This window comes from Eublepharis macularius, chromosome 13 (genome assembly GCF_028583425.1).
Source record: "Eublepharis macularius isolate TG4126 chromosome 13, MPM_Emac_v1.0, whole genome shotgun sequence".
NCBI classification, from domain to species: Eukaryota; Metazoa; Chordata; class Lepidosauria; order Squamata; family Eublepharidae; genus Eublepharis; species Eublepharis macularius.
Genome location: NC_072802.1, coordinates 51,696,994 through 51,723,559, shown reverse-complemented (window position 1 = coordinate 51,723,559; position 26,566 = coordinate 51,696,994). Strand labels below are relative to the sequence as shown.

General features: G+C 41.1%; 1 protein-coding gene across 1 annotated transcript in view; it reads left to right on the top strand.

Moving 5' to 3' along the window:
- Positions 1 to 26,566, top strand: part of CIT (citron rho-interacting serine/threonine kinase) — a 137,471-nt gene that overhangs the window by 87,937 nt on the left and 22,968 nt on the right. Inside the window, exons 24-33 of the mRNA XM_054996247.1 lie at positions 690 to 743; positions 8,655 to 8,852; positions 12,600 to 12,793; positions 16,709 to 16,844; positions 17,645 to 17,749; positions 19,479 to 19,619; positions 19,754 to 19,861; positions 20,715 to 20,877; positions 21,115 to 21,279; positions 26,118 to 26,255. Of these exons, the coding sequence (XP_054852222.1) occupies positions 690 to 743; positions 8,655 to 8,852; positions 12,600 to 12,793; positions 16,709 to 16,844; positions 17,645 to 17,749; positions 19,479 to 19,619; positions 19,754 to 19,861; positions 20,715 to 20,877; positions 21,115 to 21,279; positions 26,118 to 26,255 (1,402 nt within the window). The remainder of the gene's footprint in view (positions 1 to 689; positions 744 to 8,654; positions 8,853 to 12,599; positions 12,794 to 16,708; positions 16,845 to 17,644; positions 17,750 to 19,478; positions 19,620 to 19,753; positions 19,862 to 20,714; positions 20,878 to 21,114; positions 21,280 to 26,117; positions 26,256 to 26,566) is intronic.

The following is a 26,566-nucleotide window of genomic DNA, read 5'->3' as shown; positions in this document are numbered from 1 at the left end:
AGTCACATTGATTGGGGAGGTCCTGTTTGCCGGAAGATGAGCCTTGCTTTTGTCCTGCTTTCTTTGTAAAACATAAAAATGATGCATGCCTTATAGCAGCTGTCTTAAAATGAAATGCTTAATGTTTTTGAATGGGTTGGGCTTCCCTTTTCCAAAGATTTCATTAGTCAGCTTTGTTGCTGCTTGGGATGGGATGAGATTGCTAGGTAGGCTTAATGACAGACTGACAGAAGTGTTTGGAGGAAGCCAATCTAATTCATTCTCTCTCTCTCTCTCTCTCTCTCTCTCTCTCTCGTTTTGTAAGAATTAAAGCATTCTGGGAAGTATTAGTTCAGATATGAAAATAATGCATATGGCAGACTGTTTTAAGAGCGTTGATATTAAGAGGCCACTGTCTTCTGTGGATCACTTAAAAGGAATATTTTGTTAACATGTGGCATTTGCCAGAAAGCAGTGCATAGAATTGTACATTTAGCTGCAGTAGCTGAGAATTTCGGATCTCAAGGATGCCTCAAGTCAATACAACTTCTGGTTCTTTTTGTCCTCTTTGTAGTCATAGCCCGCAGCATCTGGCTTCTAAACTTTGCTTGCTGGTAGACTGTTCTGCAGTTCATTTAGAAACAGCTGTTGGATTCTGTTGTAAGTCTAATATATGAAAAAATTGATGATCAACTTCTTACCTCCTTTAGGCGCATAGAGATGAAATCCAGCGTAAATTTGAAGCCCTTCGTAATAGCTGCACAGTGAGTATTAAATACAGATCATTGAATTATTTTGAAATTTAGGATGAGGAAGGAAACTAATTTTACTCCTTGAAGACAAGGGTTCGTGATGGAGGCTTTTTGCCTTCAAGGAGTTAGCAGGACTAAGATTGATTGGATTGCTTCTTTAGACTTCAGGTGAATCTCAGCTTGGAGGTTTTAACCTGATTTTAAATTTGGCAGCGTTCCTTAAGTTTTTGAAGAAGTGAATCTGAAAATCTCATTGTAGTGCAGCTAATAAGAATGGTGAAGCAGCTGCAGCAAATGATGTATATTTAACATCCCCTTCCTTACAGGTAGAGGGAACTATCATAGTATTGTATTGTAGAAAAATAATGGCGGGCATCCAGACGTACCCAAACTTGGCTGTGGAAAGGCTTGTAGGCTATGATAACCTTAGTCTTTCATCTCCTTATAGGAAAATGCTCATATATTTGCATATATACATAAGTGTGTGTGTCGCCACACTGGACAGTTGCTGCAGTTTTCCCTTACAGAAATCCCCTGGATAGGAAAAATACAATGAATGAACCCACCCTAACATTTCCGTGGAAGAATCATGTATGCAAACTCTTGTACCTAATTTTCTTTCTCTGCCATCAGCATTTTAGTGACTCTCTTTAAGATTCTTTTAAGGGCATTCAATACTAGCTACATCAGGTGCTGAAGCGGAAGGTATCAGATATAATAGATAAGAGTTGCTACATTCACAGAGAACTTTCTCTAATTGAATGCCTTCAGGACAATCCAGAGTGTAGGCTGCCTTGAAAGGAACAGTTTGCCATTTTAGCTTGTTGTTATACTTCATATAAGTTACCAGCTTATGGCTGAATGCTCTCTGTAACGAAGAGAAGCGAATGTTCCAAAAAACTCTGTGGTTATCGTTCTACTTGAGATCCCCTTCATTGTCCCAAGATGGGTTAGCACCAGACAATCTTACATCTTTTTGAAGACTGGTGATTACAGAACCTTTTCTTCCTCTGCCATCTTGCTGCTTCATGTTTCGTGCTCCTTCCTTGATATGAGCACGTGGAAAAGGCCAAGGATGCTCTTTTGACATATCATTTAGTGTGGCAGAGAGAACCACTCTACCACATATTTGACTCAAAGATTATCTGCTAGCTTGCCTGTAATCATTAACTGTTTTTGAAGCTAGCATTGATTTGCATGCGACTGCAACAAGTGATGACTTGCATGTATTAATAAGCCATCATTACTGCTGCATCATAGATCGAATTGCCATCTTATCTCACATGTAATGCTTTTCAAAGAAGTCTGTGCACACATTCAGCTACCAGTTGTCTAGTACACAAAAAGAAACAGTGTATATATGCATGTATGATCCAGCCAATTGCATATTGGTGGAAAGAGTAGCCACTGTTTTAAAATATGTTAAAGAGCTTGGAAGGACAACTTATTGAGCCAAAGGATGATTGGAAAGTCCCCTTCCCCACTTTGCTTGGTGCTATTATGATTAGTCAGAGGTACTAGGTAGGCTCTGTGTGTGTCTATTACGTAAGAAGGGCACTGCTGGATCAGTCTAGTAGTCCATCTAGTCCACAGTCCTGTTTCACACAGTGGCCAAAGAGTTGCACTGGAGGGCGAACAAACAGGGCATAGAAACAAAGGCCTTCCTCTGACATTTCCTCTTAGCACTGGTATTCAGAGGTTTAGTGCTTCTGAATGTGCCCTTTAGTGACCAAGCCTAATAATTACTGATGGATCTTTCTTCCATGAATCTAATTCTTCCTTAAAGCCATCTAAGATGTAAGTAGGAAAGATGGGAGAATCTGCATGGATAAGGCAAAAGGAAGAAGGAAGGATCTGGCCCAAAGTATAGTTTCCTAAGGCTGCCTTGGAAGATGCCAAGACTGGAAGTAGAAACCCATTTCTGACACCAAATTTCACTGCTGCTTTTTTTTTTTTATAATGGGAGTTAGAGGATCCATTCTCTGTATAGTTGAGTGCTTTTGTGTCTTTATTGATAATCAGCACTCACTCTGTAATTTGTCTAAAGAACTCTTAAAGGGCAAGAGCAAGTGAGGGAAATAAATCAGTGGGAAGTCTGTTAAAATAAATAAGGACTTCTCCTGAATGTGAGTCAGTTCTCTAGTGAACAGCAAGGCAAGGAACTCTCCAGGGGAGATGGTGATTCTGATATTGCACATGGAGCCTTCCTTCCATGACCCTCCCACTCTCTGAAGAAGTTGAAAAAGCTTCCTGTTGTTTAAAAGGGGCCTGTGGATTGCATTGTGAACAGAAATATCATCCCTTTCTTTTGAGAGCCTGTTTTCTTCTGGCCCCCTGGTTCCTCAATCTCATCCGGCCTCTCATCAGCTGTTGCGACTCCTAGCTACTGTATTCCGTTTGGCGTTGAGACCTACCTGCTACCCTTTTACCTGCTTCTTCTAATTACCTGTGTGGCTGGATTTGATGCTTGATAATGAACAATGTTGGTTGCTTTTTTCTGATTTGTTGTTGTTCCCTTGCATGTTGCTTCTGATTGGATCCTGGCTAGAAGCCAGCTTCCATCTTGGTGCATCCACCCTTCAGCTGTCATCTCAGGTGCTTATCCCTACTCTACCCCTGTTTTTTTCCACTAGGCATGCACAGAATACATACCTGCAGGTAACCTGAAAACAAAGTTGCATAATTTCTTCTGTCTTTATATGGGAGTTATGTGTCATTTTGTCAGCTGCAGAGAATAACCAGGAGTTTATTTTTCTATACAGTTCACTTGAACCCAGAGCCAAATCTGTATGACAATGCCAAGTGCCTCACTGGCATGCAGTCTTGCAAGCTGAGAAACAGGATATAGATGATATATAAAAGCTTAGAAAGTAGCGACTGTGTTTTAAACTATTAGATAAGACCTTTCGCAAGCCAGATATGAACTCCTGTTATCACAAGTCTTTCATTGCTTTTGATACATGCTCATTCCAGCTATATAAGCTGTTGCTTGTTGTCAGTCCGGCTAATATAGAAAGGCTTGGACACTCCCCATTAAGAATGGTCTCGCTGTTTTATTTGCCGTGCCTAAACTGCTGATGCATTGACACTGTCAACCTGGCTTCCAAACTCCACTGTTGTTTCTTGATTAGAGAACAGGAGGTAGCATTTTTTTAGTTCTTTTCATAGAAGAAGGATTTTAATAAAAAGCAAGAGTGAATTTGGGGTTGGGTTAGGTTACATAAGCTTCCCTATAATATAATGTCTCTGCGTATATAATGTTTCTACTGCATTAGGGAGTTCTAAACACTGTTATCACCCACTGGATAATATGTCTGCTGTGGTAAAGTGTAGTACATCTCCCCCAGAGAGTGGAGGAGAAGATAGTGTGTCCTCTTTTAGCTTAAAAAAAACAATTTGCTGGTGGTTCCACCTTATTTTTCTCCTTTTATGGAGTCAATGTGGTGTAGTGGTTACAGCGTTGGACTAAGATCTGGGAGACCCAAGTTTGAATCCCCACTGTGCCATAGAAGTTTGCTGGGTGACTTGGGCCAATCACACGCTCTCAGCATAATCTACCTCATGGGACCATGGTGTGGATAAAATGGAGGATAATGTAAGTTACTTTGGGTCCCCATGGAGAGAAATGAAGCAAGAAAATTCCACATGTGTGTTCAAAAGCCCAACGATTATGTGGTCTACCTCCAGTTCACTTATATGTCTTGGGGTTGCGGGGTGAATGCTGTTGGTTTTCTGCTTCAGTCTAATGTGCTTTAGAGTTTTGTGGTCTCTTAAACCTTTCCTAGCTTTCTGACAGACAGGAGTTTGTGGGGCAGGATAAATGAGTAGTATTTTGAAAGGGAAATCATAGACACCTTAGCTTTGTCCTTTAAACTTAAATGTATGGTTCTAATGCTTTGAGATACTTTCATGATTATGGCAGTGCAGAGTTAAAGCCTCCCATAATTATTTGTAGTTTCTGTGAAAAATTGAAATGTTCTCCTGGTGCTTTATGGGTTTTATTTTACCCTCATATAATCAGCAAAAGCTATTAGCACGTTAGAGTCTTTTTTTACTAGTCTCACCTTTAAGTTAATTATTTCTGGCCTGAAAGCAAAGAACATTCAGCTGTCTTGCCTTGTTTCTGATAGATAATTCCTGGGCAAGTGATTATTTATAAAACAGCAACGAAAACAGCAATGTGTGCCTCCTAAATATCTTGTCCTCCAATACATTGGCTATGGAAGATGAAGTATGTTGGTTCTGTTTTGTTACCAACAGTGCTTTCTCCAACCCAATATTTGTGTCTTGGTTTTTCTGCAGTCATTTAAACATGCTCTTCCACAATCTCGAATTTATATCATTTAAGCTATCTGTTTTTATTATTCAGTCCTAGAAGAAACAGAATGAAATAGAATCTTTGGTTTCTCTTGTTGTTTCTGGAGAACTGGACTAACGCTGCCTATCAGTTTTGCCAAGTTTCTGCTGAGATGGTTACTTCCCCTAAAAGCAAAGCAGTCATTTTGCCCTAGTGATACAGGATTCTGAGCTAATTCGAGTATGCCCAAGTGGCTGGGGGCTCTGGAGAAGGAATTCTGGCTTTTCCTTTAGCAGACCTGCATCTCAAACTGCTTTTGAAACTCCTCTGAGACATTTTTAAATCGTTTTGATGTGCTTGATGGGAAGCTGCAGGTGAAGAGTCAAAAATCCATGGCCCCTTTGGGTTTGGAAATACCTGCAAGGTGGTTTGGGTCCTCCATTTTAAATACTATTTGTCTAATTCTCTTCTATATTGTCATGGCAAGAAATGATAAAGTTACTTTCCTCATGGATGTGCGAGGGTAATACTTTTAAGAACCATGCCTTCCATTTTTTCTTGGGCTGTGAATGTAACCAGCTGGTGCTTATTTTGCCTTTTAAAACTTGATAACCTGTCTTTCTGCTAGGTCTGTCAAGGCAGTATATCAATATAAGCAATGTAGATGAGAGAGCTTAAAAGAACTTAAAATCAGTAAACACCCAGCAAAGTAGCGAAATATTAGGAAAAGAAGCACTACGACTAGTAATAACATTAAGGAGCCAGTGCCCTGAGTGAATGAGCAACCTATATGAGCCTGTTAAAACTATGTAGGGAGGAACTCTGGTAGCTTCCCTGGGGAGACGTCCCAGAGCCGTTACCCTAAAGTTTTACATTGGGATACTACGTTGTCCTGTTGGTAAGTATTTTCTTTATGCTGATTTACAAAAGTAATTTTGGTTCATATAATCAGCTCCAAAGCTCTTCTGTAGGTTCCAAATCTGTTAATCCCCAAAGTGGGATCCCACTTCCACTTCCTATGATCTAGAATGTGTCCTTTTTAAAAACTATCTGTCTACCATTTCCCCAATTTCTTCATATACCTCTACATGTCTTTTCTCAGTTGCAATTACTTGATTATATATCACTGAAAGACTTCTTGATGAGGAATATAAACCCTACATAGAAAATTACATTTAATAGTTATATATATATTATAATAGGTTAGATGATCAATTAAGGATTTGTAATCAAAAAGCCATCCTGGTGGATCAAATGAAACATTCATTTAGTGGATCAAATGAAACATTCATTAGTGGTGAGTGACAAGACACAGGCATCCAGGAAGAAGGACACGGTGGTGGTTGTCAGCTGCTGTTTTTGTCCCTGGCATCTGTGAATCAGAGATGTGGTAGCTTTGAGTATAAGAGTTCTCATGTTAGTTACGAGTGATAGCCATTGATAGACCTATCCTCTTATCTAGTCACCATGACAACATCTTTTAATGAATTCCATAAGCTAATTATGTACTGCATTATTTCTTTTTGTATGCTGTACACCTACTGCCTATCAGTTTTGCCAAGTGATTTAGAGTTCTGGTGTTCTGAGAATGATATTTTAAAAACAAAACCTTACTGTTCTTGATGTTTCATATCCCTTTTTAACTGGGTACCAACTTAGGTGTGTCTACCAAGGACCTATTGACATTTTTAGTCTAAGCTATTTTTGAACTGAATAAAATCTGGATCTATACATAAAGGAACGTGCATAAAAGAGTCCCAGGAAGCAAGTGCTTAATTTGCTATAGTTTTTCCTGTTGACAATCATGCTGCAATAATATTCTTGGCTGGTAATTTCAAAATGATAATGTGAATCACCAAGTGAGTTGACGCTAACAGAAATCCCCATTACCTAGGAGGGGAGCCATTTTCAATCAACTGTTTTGTTAACCTTTGAAAGCCTCAAGCAATTGGTATAAATTGAGGAGGAGCAGAAGAAAAAGCATTGCACTCTGTAGAAAAAAATACGTGTCATTGTTTTCCTCCAATTACTGGAAGTTTCTACTCGGTTTTTATGTATTTATGAGGAATACGAGCTTTCCTCTATCCTCTCACCTTCTAGCTCTGATTTTTTCATTGCATAAATGAGTCATCACATCTGACTGGTTAAGTACAGTAAGAACAGTGGCTGGCATTCAGTCTTTTCAGATTGGAAACTTACTTTTTACCAGTAACATTGAAACCACTTAATGATTTTTACCATTTAAGTCCATTGTTCTGCTGTCTTTCTACCTCTTCGCCTCCCTGCCCCCTTTTAAATTCCTACAAAAAAGGAAAGAAAAAAAGATGCACATGCTGCTAATGTTGAATCTTAACTCACCAGTTGAAGACCAAAGTGTTAGAACAAGTTTTTTAAAGCATTCTTCTAATTACACCTAGTGTTAATTTATGTATGTTTGAATTGTGTGATTAGATATTAAAATTGTTTATTATTTTGATGGGTTTTGATATTAGAATTTACCTTTTGTCTTTATGTGAGCCAGCCTGAGTGCATGGAACAGCAGGATACAGATCCTTAAATCAAAAAGAGTCCAGTAGCACCTTTAAGACTAACCAACTTTATTGTAGCATAAGCTTTCGAGAATCACAGTTCTCTTCGTCAGATGCATGAACTGTGATTCTCGAAAGCTTATGCTACAATAAAGTTGGTTAGTCTTAAAGGTGGGTGCTACTGGACTCTTTTTGATTTTGCTACTACAGACTAACACGGCTAACTCCTCTGCATCTAGATCCTTAAATAAATGCATTCTGGAATTAATGCGTTTTCAACTTTAAAATTATATGCTTTTGTTTGACCCCCTTCCTTCAGTTTTTGTGGATTTTTGCACCAGTTGGTATGGCAGAATGATTATTTATGAGGTAGGGTGCATTACCACAGCTGCATCACTGCTTTAAGTAATGGGCACTTCTGTTTTCATACAAGTGATACTATCCTGTTCTTTTATCTTTCATTTTCAACAGCTTATATTGGCTTTTTCTGTATAAACTGTTTTGCTGCAATACATTTATTCACACATCTCATCTTGCTATCCCTAGCTGTACTGAGTCAATAAAATCAGCTGTTCTTAAAGCCGAGCACCTTTTTCCTGTCAACTTACGGTTTTCTTGTTGATTTAAACCATCCTAAATAAGGGGCATTCCAGATAATGTACCTCAGTATTACCTCTCTTCAGAGTTCTCTGGGAGCCGTTATTATGAGAGTTCCTTTCTACAAGCTAGCTTCTCCTTTTGTTAGCGTAATTTAAGGTTTAAAGAGGAAAATCAAATTTTGCATATGATCGAACCACAATGTAACAGACCTACGGTGAAGACCGTTAACTGCTGTTGCCATGCAGAAATGTTCTTTCAAAAACTCATGCATGCTAACTAAAATGTTTTGCAATGAGCCGTTGTTCATTTTGGTTAATTAAGTCCAGCTCTACTGAAGGTGACAGATCTTCAGGCTAAGTACTGTATTGTATATCTTCAGCATGTTCCAGTCTGGAAGACTGCATGATGAATTTTAACAAAAAGTAATTGGTTTGGGTCTGGGGTGGTTCAACAAAATAGCAAGACAGAGATTGATTCTTTTCTGGATTATTTGTTTAGGTGATTACAGACTTGGAAGAGCAGTTGAACCAGCTGACTGAGGATAATGCTGAGCTGAACAACCAGAATTTTTTCCTGTCAAAACAGCTAGATGAGGCTTCAGGAGCAAGTGATGAGGTGGTCCAACTGCGAAGCGAGGTTGACCATCTTCGTCGTGAAATCACAGAAAGGGAGATGCAACTCACAAGTCAGAAACAAGTAAGTATTCAGGAATTAATCAATTTGTAAAGATTTTGTCCAAATGAAGGCTGGTGTAATAAAATATAATTTCTTTAACTATAAGAGAGTTTGCCTCCTTGTTGGAGAGAATGAGTGACTGACTGTACAAAGTTATTGCTAGCCAGAGTTTCTGTCCTAAACCTCCAATATATCTCCCCAGCTCCCAAAAGTTCAAAACTGCCTTGGTAGAACAGCTTAAGACTGCTGAGGGCATCAGAATGCCTTATTCTTCTAAAAGGGCCTACGAACTACAGTATTGCCCTGGGAACAAACTGGTAAATGTGAGCTAAAGCTGAGCAGGGTAAGCAGTGTGCAAGAAAAGCCAAAGTAAAAATGTTACATTGAAGTTAGTACAAAGAAGAACAGTTGACATAATTTTAAAAGGGCAAAAAGCAGAGCCCCAAGATGGGAGGAGCTGTATGGTGTCTTCCATAAAAAGTAACAAGACAAAATAAGAAGTCCAAACCCTGCTTATAGAATCAACTCCTATTTGAATCATCCTGCAGGATGAAAAACTTGTCTGATTGGAACGGGCAGCTAGGACTTGTCCAATGAAGCAGAGGATTGCGAAACTAGCTAATCACAAAGAGTATGTAAATCTTTTGAAACCTGTCACAAAGGCAGAAAGAGGTGGTCACCATTAAGATTGCCCTAGAACATGCATTTCACTACCTGGGCAGAGACAGAAAAATTATGTATGTATGCATTCACATGCGCTCTCAGATACTTTCAGCAGATAAGTTAGAAACAAGGAGGAGAGTATAATTTTGAAACTTGTGCTGTGAGAGACAGGCATAAAGGAACTTGTGCACAACAATGGGAGTTTCTCTGATTTTAGCAGTTTGGGAACTGGTCAAGTTGTCAGCCAGACTTTAAAGTTCCTCCCATATAGGTCTCTTTTGTCACAACCCATGACTTCAAGCAGAACTGTCTATGTGCCTGCTCACGTTCTCCTGATGGAATACACATGTGTGCCGAAACTGGAAGACAGAAGCCATAAGCCTAAATTTGCTTTGTTGGATCAGACTAAGGTATCTGTAGCCCAACATTGTTCTTTCAGCTGTAGTTGACTGGCCAGCTCAATTTCCTTGACGACATGCAAACAGGATGGGCATCCATTGTTTGTCCCCATCAGTTGGTATTCAGTGGGATACTGTCTCAGTATAAGGAAGTTCTATTTATCACGATAAATACATAGAAGCCTATCCTCTGAATTTAACTTAACTCTGGTTTTTAAAGCCTTCAAAGCTAAAGACCACAACTACAGCTTATGATACTGAGTTACAGGCTGCGTGGCAAGAAAGGGTTTTCTTTCATCAGTTCGTAACCCATTGCCAACCAGCTTCATTGGGTTATTCTGTTATAACGAGAGAGGTGGAGAAATGAATAAGTTTTCCAAAACCTTCGGAGTAAACATCTATTATAGTATCTCTCAAACTATTTGTCAGTTTTTTAAATTAAAGAGGCTCAAGCTCTTAAGACTTTTCCTGTAGGAAAGGTGCCTTAGCCCTTTGATTGTTACTCCTATCCTTGTGTCTTTTTCAGTTCTGACTTCCTTTCAAGATAGAGCAACCAGAAATATAACGAGCATTCCCAGAAATATAACGAGCATTCCAAGTACTTCCACACCATACAGCAGTGGTCCCCAATCTTTTCGAGCTTCCAGACACCTTTGTCATTCTGATACAGAGGGTGGAGCCAACCACAAGTGGCTGACATGGGGTGATGGAGCCAACCGCCAAATTGTTGGAAGCAAGGCTATGCATAACTCTAATAGTAACTACAACACATCAGACAGCACTCTTTGCAAAGGATGTCTTTTAAAATGAACATATGTTTTAAAATATTTTTTTATACACACAGCTTACCGTTAGTCACAATATGAAGCTTCTTGTGCTGTGGGGGCACCTGCTGCTGAATCCGCTTTTTGCTCTTCTGGGCAAAAGCCCCAGTTGGCCTCACCCGCTTTCTAAACACAATTGACAGATACCAGGAAAGGCGCCAGTGGCTGTCATGGTGCCCATGAGCACACTTTGGGGACCCCTGTCATAGAGAGCGCATTCACACAATAAAGGTGGCTTCAGAGGAATGAAGTGAGTGATCAAGTCCCCATGCCCCATGAAAGGCAACATCCGTTGCTTCGTCTCTCCCCTCAGTTTACTAGGCAAATCTGACCTGCAGAAACAATTCTTCCCAACTCCAGGAAAGCAAGCCCACTTTTTTCCTCTTCCCTTTGACTTTTTATTACAGTTTGAGAGAGACTGGGTTGGATCCCGCCAGCCTTTTCACTCAGTGTTACCTCCTTACATACAGGAGTAGTACAGAGGAGTACATCTCGTTACCTACACCTCACCTTACTACAGCCCCTGTCCCCAGTGGCCTTTGTCCGTACAGGTCCCAAGATCCCCAGGGTAGCCTTTTTGGTTATCAAAAGGTACTTCTCCTCCCTTTTTAACCAGCAGAAAAGTAGGTGGCGTTCAACCCACTGTGGTCTGATGGGCAGGATATTTAGAACAGAAAAATTCACAGTCCATCATGAATTTTACTGGCCATATAAAAATCTCTTTCTTAACTTAATCTTCCTCTAATGCAGTTTGTGAGAGTAAATTGAGACAACTCCGTATGTGCTGCCCTGATGTCTCTGAAAGATGAGTGGGATTCAAACATGTAAAATAAAGTTCCAAAAACTCCTACTCCAATTATGTTTTCTTGTAGCAGCCCCAGATAAACAATAGTGGAAATCCCCAAAATCTCAGTTCAGCCTGAAGGGGGTTTTGTTTACCCTTTCACAGAGGTGTTTCCTGAAGTCATTTGATATTCCATTTCCACCAATTTTGTTTTTCAATTTTTCTACCACTGAGGACCCCTTCCCACCCTGGCTCATCTGCAGAGGAACTTGGTGTACTGCAGACGATTTGGGGACATACTCTGGAGTGCACATTCAGTGACTACGGCGTGCTGGACCGGCTTGTTTGCGATCGTTTTCATCTTACTTGAACTGAGGGCGTTTTCTATAACAATCCAGCACTCATCTTCAGTTGTGTATTGCAGGAAATGTGCAGTCGCAATGGGCAGGCTTGTTTGCCATTATTGAGACTCTCACTGAGAAACCCCATAGTTCTCTGGAATGCAGTTTGAAAAAACTCATCATGTGGTGGTCCTGCTATTCTGACATATAAAAGTAATTGGGATTTCAGTGAGAGATACTGCAGTACCCAGCATGTGTTATTTCTGACTTGTGCACTGTCACCTACTCCAAAAGTATTTGCATCATAGAACTTCTTTTTAAAAAGAGGCTTGAACGTTTGCTACGAGGAATGTCTCAGTTGATCTAGGAGTTGGGGACGTTGCTATCATCTTGCATCAATTCCTCCATAGTCTGGTTGCCTCCATGACATCCTTTCTCTTTCAACCTCAAAGAGTTCCACAGTCCCAAATATCCCTGATCCTTCCTTTTCCTTTGTTTTAGCTGCCTATTGGCCCAGGACATGAGTGAGTACCACCAGCCAAACTTTCTTGTCTGTGTTCTTGTATATTTGGAGAGGATCAGACTGTGTGTTCCCTCCCCTTTGATTCCCTCCTTTCTTTTTTCCCTGCGTCTAGGAAGGCTAAGCGTGATAAATGTTAAGAGATGCATCGTAACGACTACGAGGGAGTTTTGCTTTAGAATGGTACAATGGTTTTGAGGTGGAAATTGGAAAAATGATTAAAGGGATTTGTTTTTAGACAATGGAGGCCTTAAAGACAACCTGCACAATGCTGGAAGAGCAAGTGATGGATCTGGAGGCTCTGAATGATGAACTCCTAGAGAAGGAGCGCCAGTGGGAGGCATGGCGAAGTGTGCTAGGAGATGAGAAGACCCAGTTTGAATGCCGGGTTCGAGAATTGCAGAGAATGTTGGATACGGAGAAACAAAGCAGGTATGGGTTTTCGCTTTGGGGAGTTAGCAATGTGGAAAAAATGCAAGGGGCTGGGGCAAGGTGGTCTGACATCAGGGCAACCCTGATCTGCCGAACTGTGCGATTGCTTGGCATCATCTTTGAGGAGCTCTCCACTGGGCTGTGTCCCTGCTGTTAGGTACAGAGACTTCCCCAAGACCTCTTCCAGGGATTGGGCTGGCCCGTGACTGCAGAAAAAGCCTGTACGCAGGTGAGATGCTGCAGCTACTGTCTTCCGCTGCCCTTTTGGATACTGTCTGCTGGTGGTGCTGAAGTAGTGGAGGGGGAGACTAAGCATGCCAGTGGCTTCCAGCACAACTTTCGCTTTCGCTTTCCTCATTTTTCTTAACCCGTACTGAACCACAGGATCCTGAGGAAGCAGGTGGTCAAGCAGTGGGCTGTCTGGCAAAAACTTCATGATCATTTAGAGCTTCTGTTCATTGTCGTATCTTCTGTGCAGTCCCATGCGTTCCTGCACAGAAGAACTCTCGATGAACAACAGCTACAGGTAGGTGCAACCCTGTTTTCTTAAAGAAGAAAGCTAGACAGATCAAATGCAACTTGGAGCACCATTATGCCTTCCCCTGCTGCCTACATTTCTCGGTATTGTTGCCCTGTGTGGTTGGGAAGACAAGCCTGTGCTTGACTCCTGTCTGTGTGTATGAGCCTCTTTTCTAGTCTTCTCCAAGTTCACTCTAAGGGAGTGAAGTATAAAAGAGATCTAATATCTCTCACTCCTGTTCTAAAAGGAGCTACAGTCCTAGGTTTTACCCTGAGTGTGCAGGAGATATCTCACACACATTCTAAGTGATTGTGTTGGCAAAGGGATGAAGTTCCTAAGCAAGTTTGAAAGAGAGAATTGAGATCTGGATATATTGAAATCAGAGAGAGTTTGGGTAGAAAATAAGATACATTCAAGCAATCGGAGTAATATTGAGCAGATAAATAGCACTAAATACTAGAATGCCCACAATTATATGTAAATATTCCAAATGCCCACATATTGAGGGAACAGAAGTAAAAGAAAAAGTTTATATTGCCCTTCCTGGTAGGATCCTTAGCGATGATTTGTCTGGAGCCATTCCCAAGCACCTAGAGAGCTGATAATCTAAAAAGGAACCGAAACCGGAAGAGTTTGGGCCAAACTCCTCTGCCATGTGACTTCTGCCCTTTGAAAAGGGGGGAAGTTGATTCTGTCCCCATTCCTAGGAAACTGAGAAGGCTCTATTTTCACATGAGCCAGGTGGGCTTGCTCTCTGTCCTTACAAAGGACTCGCAGACCACTGAGGTCCCTTCGCTTTTAGAAACAAAGGAGATTTTCCTATGATTCCCAGGACTTCAGTGAGGTGTAGTTTAAGGTAAGTCCTGTGGGTTTTTTTTTAATTTAACAAAATTTATACCCCCCCCTTTTGCCCTCATAAGGGCCACCAAGACAGCTGAAAAGTTAACATATGCATAATAAAATGACATTTTAAAGCCAACCAAAACAATCGCATCACATCATTGAAACAGTTAAACCAGAGCTAAAAACATACAAAGGCATAAGATCAAAATTAAAATATTTAAAACAATTAAACATTGGGCACAATCCCATCACTGAAGGGATCACTGAGGGAATGCCAAACAAAACAGAAAGGTCTTCACCCACTGGTGGAAAATGTGGCAACAGAAGGAGACCGATGACTCTCCCTGGAGAAAGAGTTCCAGAGCTTTGGTGCCTGACTGAAAAGGCCCTCTCTTGGGTTGCCACCTGCCTAATCTCAGAAAGTGGAGTGGGGGCACCCAAAGCAGGAGCTCCAAAATGACAGCAGTGGTTGGGTAGGTTCATAAGAGAGTAGGCAGTCCTTCAGGTATGTTGGTCCCAAGCCACATAGGGCTTTGCAGGTCAATGCCAGCACCTTGAATTGTGCCCAGAAACAAACTGGGAGCCAGTATAGATGGGGCAAGACCCACTCCAGTCAGCATCCTGGCCAGCCCCATGTAGAGTGTATTGTAGTAATTTAATCTAGATGTAACCAGGCCATGCACCACAGTGGCCAGGTCTTTCCTGCCCAGGAAAGACCACAGCGGGCTAACCAGATGAAGCTGGTTAGCCAGGTGCTTCTGACCACAGCTGCCATCTGCTTATCCAGCAGTAGCCGTGGGTCCAACAGCACACACTATGGGCCTGCTTCTCCAAGGAAAGTGCAACGCCATCCAGAAGAGGTGACACCTTACATCTCGGGTCAGACCTTTAGGTTAGTAGCAGTTCCATCTTTTTGGGATTAAGCTTCAGTTTATTAGCCCACATCCACTCCAAAACTGCCTCCAGGTGGTTTCTACAGCCTCCCGGAGATCAGCCAGAGAGAGAGAGAGAGAGCTGAGTGTCTTCTGCCCATAGGTGATAATCCAGCCCACATCTCCTGATGACCTCACCCCCAGTGTGGATGTTAAATAGATAATATGGAACCTCAGGCAAGGGCAAAGGTCAAGGGGCTGAACAGCAGTCCCTCAGCACCACATTTTGAAACCTACCTTCCAAGTAGGGCTGGAACCACTACGGAATGGTGCCCAGCAGTCCAGAAGGAGACCATGAATAATGGTATTGAAAATTGCTGAGTGGTCCAGGAGAATCAACAGAATTGCACTTCCTTTGTCCGTCTCCCGGTGCAGGTCATCCACCAGGGCAACCAAGGCTGTTTTGGACCCATATCCAGGCCTAAAAACAGATTGTCAGGGATCTAAGCAATTTGCCTCATCTAGGAAAGCCTGAAGCTGTCCAGCTACCACCTGTTCGATCACCTTGCTCAGGAACAGATTGTCTCTGTTCTATACTCTACTTTTTCTATTGAGTTGTTCAGTGATATCTCTTCCTTTCCCAGTCAGAGTTTGCTTGTGGTGTTAACAGTTCAAGGTCTAGTTGTCTTTTTATTGTCCCAGAATTGGGACATGAAGACTTCTTCTACTGGAAAGACCCTAATTTGCAGACAGGAAAAATAACCCTCCAATATGTCCTCCAGACACCAGCGGAAAGAAGATGCACAGTAAATCAATGTTCTTTCCTTCTTTCTTCCATCTGAGCTCCTTTGCTGCCCACCAGCATTGTTTCTTCATAATTTGATTTCAGTTTAGCCTCTTCTTTAAGTGCACTGTGAGTTTTTTCTGCCTCCCCAACAATTGGTTTCCCTTCTCACACTCACACACACACACACACACACACACAATTCTTGAAACTTTTGTCTCTGGTACCTATTCTTCTCATAGGTCTCCATAGGGTAGTCCACTGCTGACTGGCCTTTCCTTCTAGACTCCTTCCCTTCACTTGCCTGTCCCTTAGCTCCTCACTCAGCCCCTCTGCTTCGCTTGTACAACTCTGTTGTCCCTTGTGCTTATCAGTGTGCTCTTTTTAGTCCCCAGCAAAGCTGACTGCTAACAAAAAGCTCTGAACGTTCAGTTTCACTGCTTGGAATGTTCTTGAGCATTCCAAGACATGATATCAGTTTGGCCTATCAATCCAGAGATTTTACCACTGCTCCCGATCTGCAAATGTGTTACAGATTGTGTCAAGCTACAATTCTTGCTTATTCCTGTGCCAAAGGCCATGAATTCAAAATATAGCAACTCTGAGTCTTTGCTAGCTGTTTTATTAAAACATGGTTTCTTATTCTGTACCACCATATGGTACTAAGCTTTGATTCCAAATTCTTGCTGTGGAATCTACTCTCTCAGCACAGCCAGTTTGAATAAATTGCATAAAATAGGGGAGGGACATTGCAGAATACTGGCATTCTTAAAGCGGAACTTTGGAAGTCTGAATTGGCTCCCTTCTGTTGATTTCCTCTGTTATCTTGGGATCCTTGGAAGATGTCAATCCCCGAAAATACTAGCAAGAAATGTATTTCTCATTTTTTGTATTAGGGTACGAGCAGATCAGCGCATTACTGAATCCCGCCAAGTGGTAGAACTTGCCGTTAAAGAACACAAGGCAGAGATCTTGGCTTTGCAGCAAGCATTAAAGGAACAAAAACTCAAGGCTGAGAGTCTTTCTGACAAGGTCAGTAATGTTTAACCTTTAAAGCACTCACCATAATTTGGTTGTAATTCAGATGAACCACAGTGAATGGAAGTAATGATCTTTGCAAGCTAATTTTCAGAATAAATACGTTTTCATAACCTTCTTTGGAAGGTGCACTTTTTGCACAGTTAATTTAAAAGTTAAAGCTTTTGTTGCCACTTTCTGTCATGATGGCATGGAATAATAATAATATTCGATTTATATACTGCCCTTCAGGACAACTTAACACCCACTCAGAGTGGTTTACAAAGTGTGGTGTTATTATCCTCACAGCAATTGCCCTTTGAGGTGGGTGGGGCTGAGAGAGCTCCGAGAAGCTGTGACTGACCCAAGGTCACCCACCTGGCTTCAAGCGGAGGAGTGGGGAATCTAACCTGGTTCTCCAGATTAGAGCCCTGCCACTCTTCACCACAACACCAAACTGGCATCCCTGTTGTGGCATTTGCTTGTAGATGCAGTTATATGTTGTTAGACCTTGTTTCAGCTGGAGATGAGTTAAAATGAAGGCTTCCCAAAGGTAGGATCTGAGGACAGACTTGTAGGAGGAGAGGAAGCTTTGGCTGGGTTTTTCAGGCATAAGGGGCAGTAAGGAAGAAAGAGTGGCCTTTTGATATAGCTGAGGGTAGGGGAGTTAGTTAAAGAGAGGTACATGGATGAAGCTGCAGGCAGCTTTAAAGAACAGGCATTTGCACTAGTTAAGCTGGAGTGAGCTTTGTCTCACATGATTGCATTTTACATCTATACCCTTTTTAATGTGTCCGTATATGCATTCTATTTAGCTTAATGACCTGGAGAAGAAGCATGCCATGCTGGAGATGAATGCTCGTAGTTTGCAGCAGAAGCTTGAGACAGAACGTGAGCTCAAGCAGAGGCTTCTGGAAGAGGTAATTCCTAATCCATCGTGAGTCACCAGACTCCCTTGTTGAAAGATATGAGGAAATTGTAAAATAGTGCTGTGAAGTTAGGCTTCTACATGTTAGACTGCGGAGTAGTAACTACTTTAACGTTTACGAGCCATTAAAGAAGTTTTGGAAAATAGGTAATTCTGTTCAAAACATAGGCTGTATGGGAAGGTTAAGATCAAGAAGTCTGGAGTACTAACAATAATAATAAATAACATTTGATTTATATACTGCCCTTCAGGGCAAGTTAACACCCACTCAGAGCGGTTTACAAATTATGTTGTTATTATCCCCACAACAAACACCCTGCAAGGTGGGTTGGGCTGAGAGAACTCAGAGGGCTGTGACTGATCCAGGGTCTCCCAGCTGGCTTCAAGTGGAGGAGTGGGGAATCAAACCTGGTTCTCCAGATTAGAGTCCCAGCACTCTTAACCACTACACCAAACTGATGTATTACTACCAGATTCTATCACTGAAACATATTATTATGCTTAGTAAATTAATTATACACAAATGTACTTACAGTGTTTTTTGGGGAAGGGGGGGATTCGTATAGCATTTTTAAGACTAATGGATTTATTGAAGCAATTAATACTAATAAGTGCTTATCTACCTCACGTCTAGACAGATTAGTGCCCTACTCAGAGCAGTAAACAAAGTCAGTGTATTATCCCCACAATATAGGCGGGGAGCCAGGGCTGAGAGGAGTGGCTTATCCAAGGTCACCTAGTGAGCTCATGGCAGTAGTGGGATTCAGACTAACAAGAGTGCTGATTCACAGCCCAACCAATTAACCACAATGCTCTAGCAGCTCTGCTAATTAATATTAGACTCCAATGTATTTATTGAAGATTTAAATTTGCTTTATTTAGGCACACTTAACCCTGCTTTTCTCCCCAACCCCTAAAGTGGGTTTAAAATATCAAAATGCTATTTAAAGAAAACACCTTAATTAAAAAAACCAAAGATGCTGCAGATTTTTTCTTTCTTTTTTTAAGAAGAGATATGTTGTATTCAAAGCAAATACAAGAAACAAATTCAAGAAAGGTGGCCATGTAAGTAAAGGCCAAAAGTCTCCAGAGCCCTCCCCGTGGCAACCTGAGGCCCTCGAACATGGCACAGCAGCTTAAAACCAGGCTCCACAAGTCCACAGTCTTAAAACCACAACTCCACAGTCCAGGAGGGGGGAGCAAAGTCTCCAGTCAAGCTGGTGGTGATCTCTTAGGTCACTAGATCTCTCAACCCATAGGAGGTGGCTTTGACTGGAGAAACTGGTGCTGGAGATTAAGCCTCTTTTCCCCTGAGCCCCATTCCAAGTAAGGGGCCTGCACAGCTGCTTCTCAGCCTTTTGGCTATGATCAAGTGTAGTGTAGTCTTAATGAGCCCTTCAGTTTAACAAGATGATACTGCCCACACCTGCTGTGTGAGGTAGTGAAAAGGTACAGTCCAAAATATTACTTTATTTTATTTATCCTATTGATAGTCTACTTTTCTCACTGAAACTCAAGGCAGATTACACAGGGCAAGTGTTACCACATTCTGCATAATGCATAGAACATCTGAGACCAATCCAAGAAAAGACCCACAGCATTTCAAGGACCGTAGTTAAGAGCCAAAACAGCCCTGTTATGTAAGAGAATATTGTTTCTGGCAGCCAAACATGACACTGAATGGCTTTAAGGATCTTTGGAATTTGCTTTCTTACCAACAGCAAGCAAAGCTGCAGCAACAGATGGATTTGCAGAAAAATCATATATTTCGCTTGACTCAAGGCCTGCAAGAGGCTTTGGATAGAGCAGACCTTTTGAAAACTGAAAGAAGTGACTTGGAGTACCAGTTAGAGAATATCCAGGTGAGGGAAAAGCAACAACTAAAGGCTTTTGGAGTTCGGCCTTGGATACCTTCCGGTCCTACTGGGACTGTTTTGGTGTTTGAATGACCATCTCTCGCTATATCTCTGCTTTTCATTTTTTTCCTATTTCAAAGGTTCTCTATTCCCATGAAAAGGTGAAAATGGAGGGCACTATTTCTCAGCAAACCAAACTCATTGACTTCCTGCAAGCAAAGATGGACCAGCCCGCCAAGAAAAAAAAGGTGAGTAAAACAAAGATTAACCAGCCAGTTATGCATAGTGTTTTAAAAAAAATATCTATGACTGAAATGCGAAGAACCCTTCCAACCAGTTCTTTGTGTCAAAGGCAGCTTTGGGCATGTGTTTTTGGAACAGCAGGTCCCTGTGCCTTAAGCTGTTTCTGAAATAGGGGTAAGCATCAAAAGGCTGTTTGCAATAGTCCATGGATAGTGAGTAGTTTGAATCTGCTGTTCCAAAGAGAAAAGAATCCATTGGGTGGGTGCAATCCCCTGAGAGTATCTAAAGCAGGTCTTTGGATCCTGACCTAACAGATTAAGCATGGTGCCTTTTATAGTTAGCCACACTGAATGACAAACATGCCCTAGCTTGAGAGAATATTATAAAGATAGCATAAGGTCTTCAGTTAGGCTGTGTGACGTCATAGTATTTGGCCTTCTTTTATTTGAGCTGGCTGCTTGCAAAAATTAGGGAAGCATGTAGAATTTTCCTTGCCTCAGTTGGAAATGCACACAGCACACGAGTGGCAGTTCAGGATTTGTTGGGTCCTTATCCTTACTTAATGACTTGGAAACAGCTTAACTGTTGCAATGCTGTTTAAACAGAGAAGAAACAGCAGTGGAGACTGAATTTCACTTTCTGTGCTGGTGGATGAATTTCTCCAGAGAGAAAAGCAGATGCTTCTTTAAAACAAACTGGGGAGGGGGGGGGGACCTTAAGGGTTCCCTCCCCCTTTTCTTTACTAAGGTGAGGAATACTATCAGACCCTCTGGTCTGAAGTTAGTTAGATTTCCCTTACTCTAGTTGAAACCATCACTTACTAGGAGTTAGGAGCTGTCTGTGTGTTTCTGTTGCTAGGGCCTGTTTAGTCGACGGAAAGAGGACCCTTCTTTACCCACACAGGTTCCTCTGCAATACAATGAGCTGAAAGTGGCACTGGAGAAGGAGAAGGCCCGTTCGGCTGAGCTGGAGGAGGCCCTTCAGAAAACACGCATTGAGCTCAGATCTGCTCGAGAGGAAGGTAGGGGGCCGCTGAAAAGTTGCATCTGAAGAGGAGGGTCATTTTTAGCCCAAACATGTCTCATATTTATGTGTTCTGTAGCGGTGAAATGTTTTTTCCTCTTTCCCCCCTTTGTTTGCTGTTGAGGATCCAATATAGCAACACCCTTGCCGCAGGCTCTAACTCTTAAGGTTACATAGAACCACTGCTGCTCCTCATGCTGGGAGGAGTTAACTAACTATTTATGTGTATCTGTAGCTGCCCATAGGAAAATTACAGACCACCCTCACCCATCCACTCCTGCCACGGCCAGGCAGCAGATCATCATGTCTGCCATAGTCCGGTCACCAGAACATCAGCCCACGCCCATCAGCCTGCTTGCTCCTCCCTCAAGCCGCAGAAAGGAGTCCTCCACACCAGAGGGTAAGGCTCTGAAAGGTGGGGTGGGGTTACGAAGAGTATCTTATGGAAAACACTGCCTCGTCTCATTCAGTTCTCACCCTGCTTTTTAGATGGGCACATCGTAATCAAGTAGGTTCACAAGTGTGGCAAACCAAAGGGTTGGCTGGTAAACTCATTTGAGAGTATGTAGAGTAGTAATCAGTATGAGCACAGAACCATTCTTTTCCATCACTTCCTCTTCTCTCGTGCCAGAAGTCTTGTATGCTTCTTACTTTTCAGCATGAAATGCTGCTTTGACCAAGATTAAAGACTACTTTTTGTAAAATGCTGGTCAACTGAAAACAATGACGTCAAGGCAGCTTCTGAATCGGCAGATTTTCCCACTGCTCCCCAGAAAGAAAGTGAGTGAGGGTCACAGTGGCAGAATACATGCGTTGCATGCCCAGGGTAATAGATTTGGTCCTTGGCATGTTCACTAGCACAACTTTCTTGCCCAAGTTGAGGCACATCTTTGGATTTAGTTTCTCTTTTTTTTCCATGCAAGGTTCAGATTCAAAATGTAAAAATGGCCCTTCATTATTCTCAGTAGTGTAGTAAGTGACCCTTACTGTTCAGTACAACATGATGTGCCATTTAATATAGCTCATTGCTAGAGATAAATCCATCTTTAGTATTATCTTCATAGAACATAGAATGTGAAAAGCATAAACTGAAGGTTCTTTAGTATTGCGGAAGCTGGATTCTGCTGGTAGAAGAGTCTTTTACATCAGCTGAAGGCTCCTTTCACCAAAGGAAAGTGATGCTATTATAATTGGTGGAATGGATCGGTCAGATGCAGCCTTAGGTGTAAAATACAGATTTCAGTTGAACGCTATCCACTTAGTGCCAGTGGTTTTTACCGTTAGAAAATCGTAACAGATTCTTACTGAAATAACAAACAGTATGCTCCCTCTCAGTACAAACTAGAAGGAAAAATACTCTTTTCCACAATGTCTGGTTTGCTTGAAAGTGAATCAATTTTTTTTTTTTTTTACATTTTAAACCTTTTCTCCAAGGATTCTGAAAACACTGAAGAAATTTCTTTTTGTGACAGATACTTTGTCTGGGGAGCCTGCTTGCAGCTAAGTTTTCCTCGGTCTGATATACTCTAAGGAAGAATTTGCATTTTCAGTGCCTTTTTAACATTCTGTGAGCAGCATATCTCATACTGAAAATCTGGTTTCATTACAATCGGATGTGACAGAGTTCTGAATTCAGAGGGCTTTAATGTGCCGCACATGGTATAGCAACGATGATAGAGGATGCACAAATGATTTGCCCACTTTCCTGTATTTCTGATGTCTTGTGCAAAGCAAGAACTCACAAAAGGGATAAAAGGAAGCAAATAAATGAGCACAAAAAGGAGAGAAAACCTTTTATAAAGGAAAGGATTTACAGGGGAGGGGTGAAGAATGTTGACCTGGAAGCCAGTGGCTTATTAAAGCAGGTCTCTTACAGATGGCATGCCAGTGACTGGACTGTCAGAGGACAGATTCCTCTGCTCATGGCAACTTGTGTGTGTATGCTTGCAGCAGCTGGGGACCTGCTGATGGGGCAAGAGTTGGTGCCCTGACAGGTCCGCTGGTAACAAGCAATTGAAGGGTGGCGAGTTGGGAAATAAGGGGTGACATCCCCGTAGAGATACAGAATGTCCTGGAAATGGCGAGGCGAGAGAAATTGCAAGGTATCACCAAAGCAATAGTGACCCCAAAGGAAATGGGGAGGTGGCGGGGGAGAGGGGGAGAGAGAGGCAAACCTTGATGTTTCTCAAGATTTCTCCATGAGACAAAGGGCACAGGTAGACTGCAGAGATGTATTTAAACCCTTGCTTTCAGGGTGCCAAAAAGGAATTGCCTAAGGGAGTAAATCTAAGTGCAGGATCATCCCAGAGAGCAGAAAGAGAACTTGAGTGCTGTAAACCCTACCTCTTCCATTGATTTTGATTAAGGGGGTAACATTTCTGGAAATTTTGAAGCCACAAAATCCCCCTTCCCCAAGAAAAGGGAATTTTGGGGGGGGAGGGGAATTATTTTTCTATCCAACCTGAACTGTTTTCACTGATATAAGAAAGTAAAATGCATAATTTATAACTTAGCATATAAAATTGTACTATTGGTCATATATTTAGGTTATTTAAAAGTATAAACATCTTGTTCCCTGTAAGAAAAATTACCAGCATACCCAAATATTTGAGGAAGTGTTGCAGTATGCTGCACCATATTCTACCATAACTCACGTATGTTAATTTTTTGCCATGAGAGATATAGGAAAAAATAAAAGTTGAATACAGATGACAAATTCTGTAGCGAGCAAAAGAAAGTGTATTGTTTGGATAGAAATATTCTCACTACCTTCACAGTAGATTGAACAAACAGCATATTTGGATATTGAATTAAACATTGTACTAATGAAAATACTGAACTCTTATTATTAGTATATTAATTGCATCTGCACAGTGTAATCCACTTTAGAGCTCAGTGAAAAGGGTGGACTATACATAAATAGTTGTCATTTTTTATTTAAATAAAAATATTCTTGAAAATGTTGCATATGTTTGCAGTTTACATAGGAACTATCGTTGAATAATGCTGTAGAATACATGAAATGTTCATACTACACAGTTTGAGTAAAACCTCGTCTTTCATTTTACTCATCCAAAAGGGGGGGGAATCATAGATTTTCCTGAGCTGCCTCAAATATCCCATTGGAAAAATATATTTTGAATAAGAAAAACCTTGCTTTTCTAAAAGAGAATATTTCATAAGGGTTTTTTTCCCAGTGCTCCTCCAAATTTTCCAATTTTTTGTTGGAAAAATTGAATAAAAAATCAGGGGAAGTACATTTTCCCCTGGTTTTAAAAAAATTATTATTTCTGGACTTTTACATCTCTAGGATGGAAAGAAGAGTCTAAATGAAAGTTACCTTAAAAGGCTGCTGCCTCTAGTAGAAATCTCATCACACCAGGTTCTGAATAAAATTTGAATTCCCACCCTTCTCAGCTGTAATTTAAATTAGAGGTTAGAGTGGGGAAGAGGGGGCAGTTTGCTCTCATGGAAATGTGTTGGTACAGTTAGAAGTCTTAGTCAGTCTTCAAATCAGAAATGAGTGAACACAGAAATTGTGCTCAATCCTCTGCCATCCTTTTTCACGGTCCCTGTATATCTTTCCCCATCTCTGAGGTTTTTCCTTTCCTCATTCAATGTTTTACAAGAAGGTTTGAAAATATTTCCCATTACTTCCATTGGTAATTTTTTTCCAGTTATTAGTGGTGAGTTTGATAAAAGACTTTCCTGTCTTTACCTTTGCATCCTCCTATTCTTCTTGGTCAGAACTTACACAACTTATACAAGTAGCAATCTTTGCTACTTTTATCCAAAGGATCAACATTTAAACCATGGAAGACACATTCTGGTGGCTCGACAACTTCCTCATTGAACCATATGTTCTGAAGTGGACTTGGCTGTGCTAGTGTGAGATGACTTTCAGGTATCCCCATGTTTCTATAGCTAGTGTGGATCTTGCATTGTCTTCCTTGACTGTCCAATAGTCAAAACCATAAAAGGGAGTTAGATTTAGCAATGCTCTCTTTAGATATCTTTGGCTTTCCAGGCCCGTCAAAAATCTGCCGGTGGAAGCTAAGCCCTGTACCATCTAAAATGCTACCTACAACAGTAATTCCTAGTCAAAGATATTGATTTGCCAAAGTTTTCTGCTTTTCAGTGTTTCACTGTAGTGGTTGTCTTCATTTTATGGATGTCTGCTGTTAGTGTAGGTATGTTCTTGTATTTGTCCATGTGATGTAGTCATGTGGTCTAGAGGTGGTGTCATGTTGTGGCCAACAGTGTGAACTGTAAGCTGCAAGAGCCCTTGGTTCAAACCTCACTTCACTGATGAATTTACTGTATGACTTGAGACACCTGCCCCTGGATCTCAGACCTAGGTCTTCATATTTGCAATATTCAAATGATAAAACTAACCTGCCTTACAGGGGTATGGCAAGCAACACTGAGATAATTGTAGGAAATGCTGAACACCCAGAAATACTGTACAAGCTCTAAGGGGTAGTGGTCTTTTTATTTATTTATTTATTTTATTTATTTTATTTGTCTGCACACCCCGAAAAGTTTTTTTTAATTGGCTGTTGCATAATGTGACAATACTTCCTGCATATCTGCTCTCCCTTCAAATCCTGAATATATACCAAGGATAAACAGCCAAGCTGGCAGAGTTATAGTGTTTAAATGGCTACCCTTTTGATTTTTATTGTCTAAAACAACTTCATTTAACAATCATTTTGGCTGGATCTCGCTTTTTTACGATTTGGCACAATATTTGTCAGATTTGGATGAATATTGCTCTGGTGAATAATGAGTTGGAAACAGCTATTACAATTATTGCCGCCTTATCAGAATCAATTATTGAAATTTACTTACTTGTGTTAGGGGTGGCCATAGCTTAAGCTGAGGGGCTGATATTAGATTTGATTTCCTTGCTCATCACCCATGAGTGCTGCCCTAAAGATCTTATATATGGTGCTGCTGACATGTGCAGAAATGAAAAGCTGCACCTTGCATGAATTAATGACCTTACGCTACCGTTGCTGCCACTGGCAATATACTTTTGTGGGCATGTGGCCATACGAGCCTCAAACAGGATTTAATAGCTACAACTTTCATGTTCAGGGGTGCCACAGATAAGGGCTTTTTAGTAGATATAAGTAAGTCACACCGTCTAAACTAGCACAGGGATAGTGAACTTGGAAATACACAAAGTTCTTTGTGCTGCTTTGATAACATTTTGGCACTTGCTCATTTCTCCAGAGTTCAATCGGCGGCTGAAAGAAAGGATGCATCATAATATTCCTCATCGCTTCAATGTGGGTCTGAACATGAGAGCAACAAAATGCGCGGTGTGCTTGGATACCGTGCACTTTGGTCGGCAGGCATCAAAATGTCTTGGTAAGAATTTCATATGGGAGGAAAAAAGAACAAGGATGAAATAATTGTTCTTCTCTCACCGAGTGCTCTGCTCGTGTTTTGTACCTGAAACCGTGTTTCCTAGCCAGGATTCCAGAAGACATTGTTAAGGGTCCTCTGAGGAATCATACCAATTTGATTTGGTATTTTGGTATTTGAAAAAAAAAAATAGGTTTTTTTCCAAATATGCTTCAGTTTTTTTCTTATAATGTAATATTACAAATAAATTTTCTTTACAATAATTTAGCAGTAATTGAATTGCACTCCCCGCCATCAACTTTTATTGCCCTGTA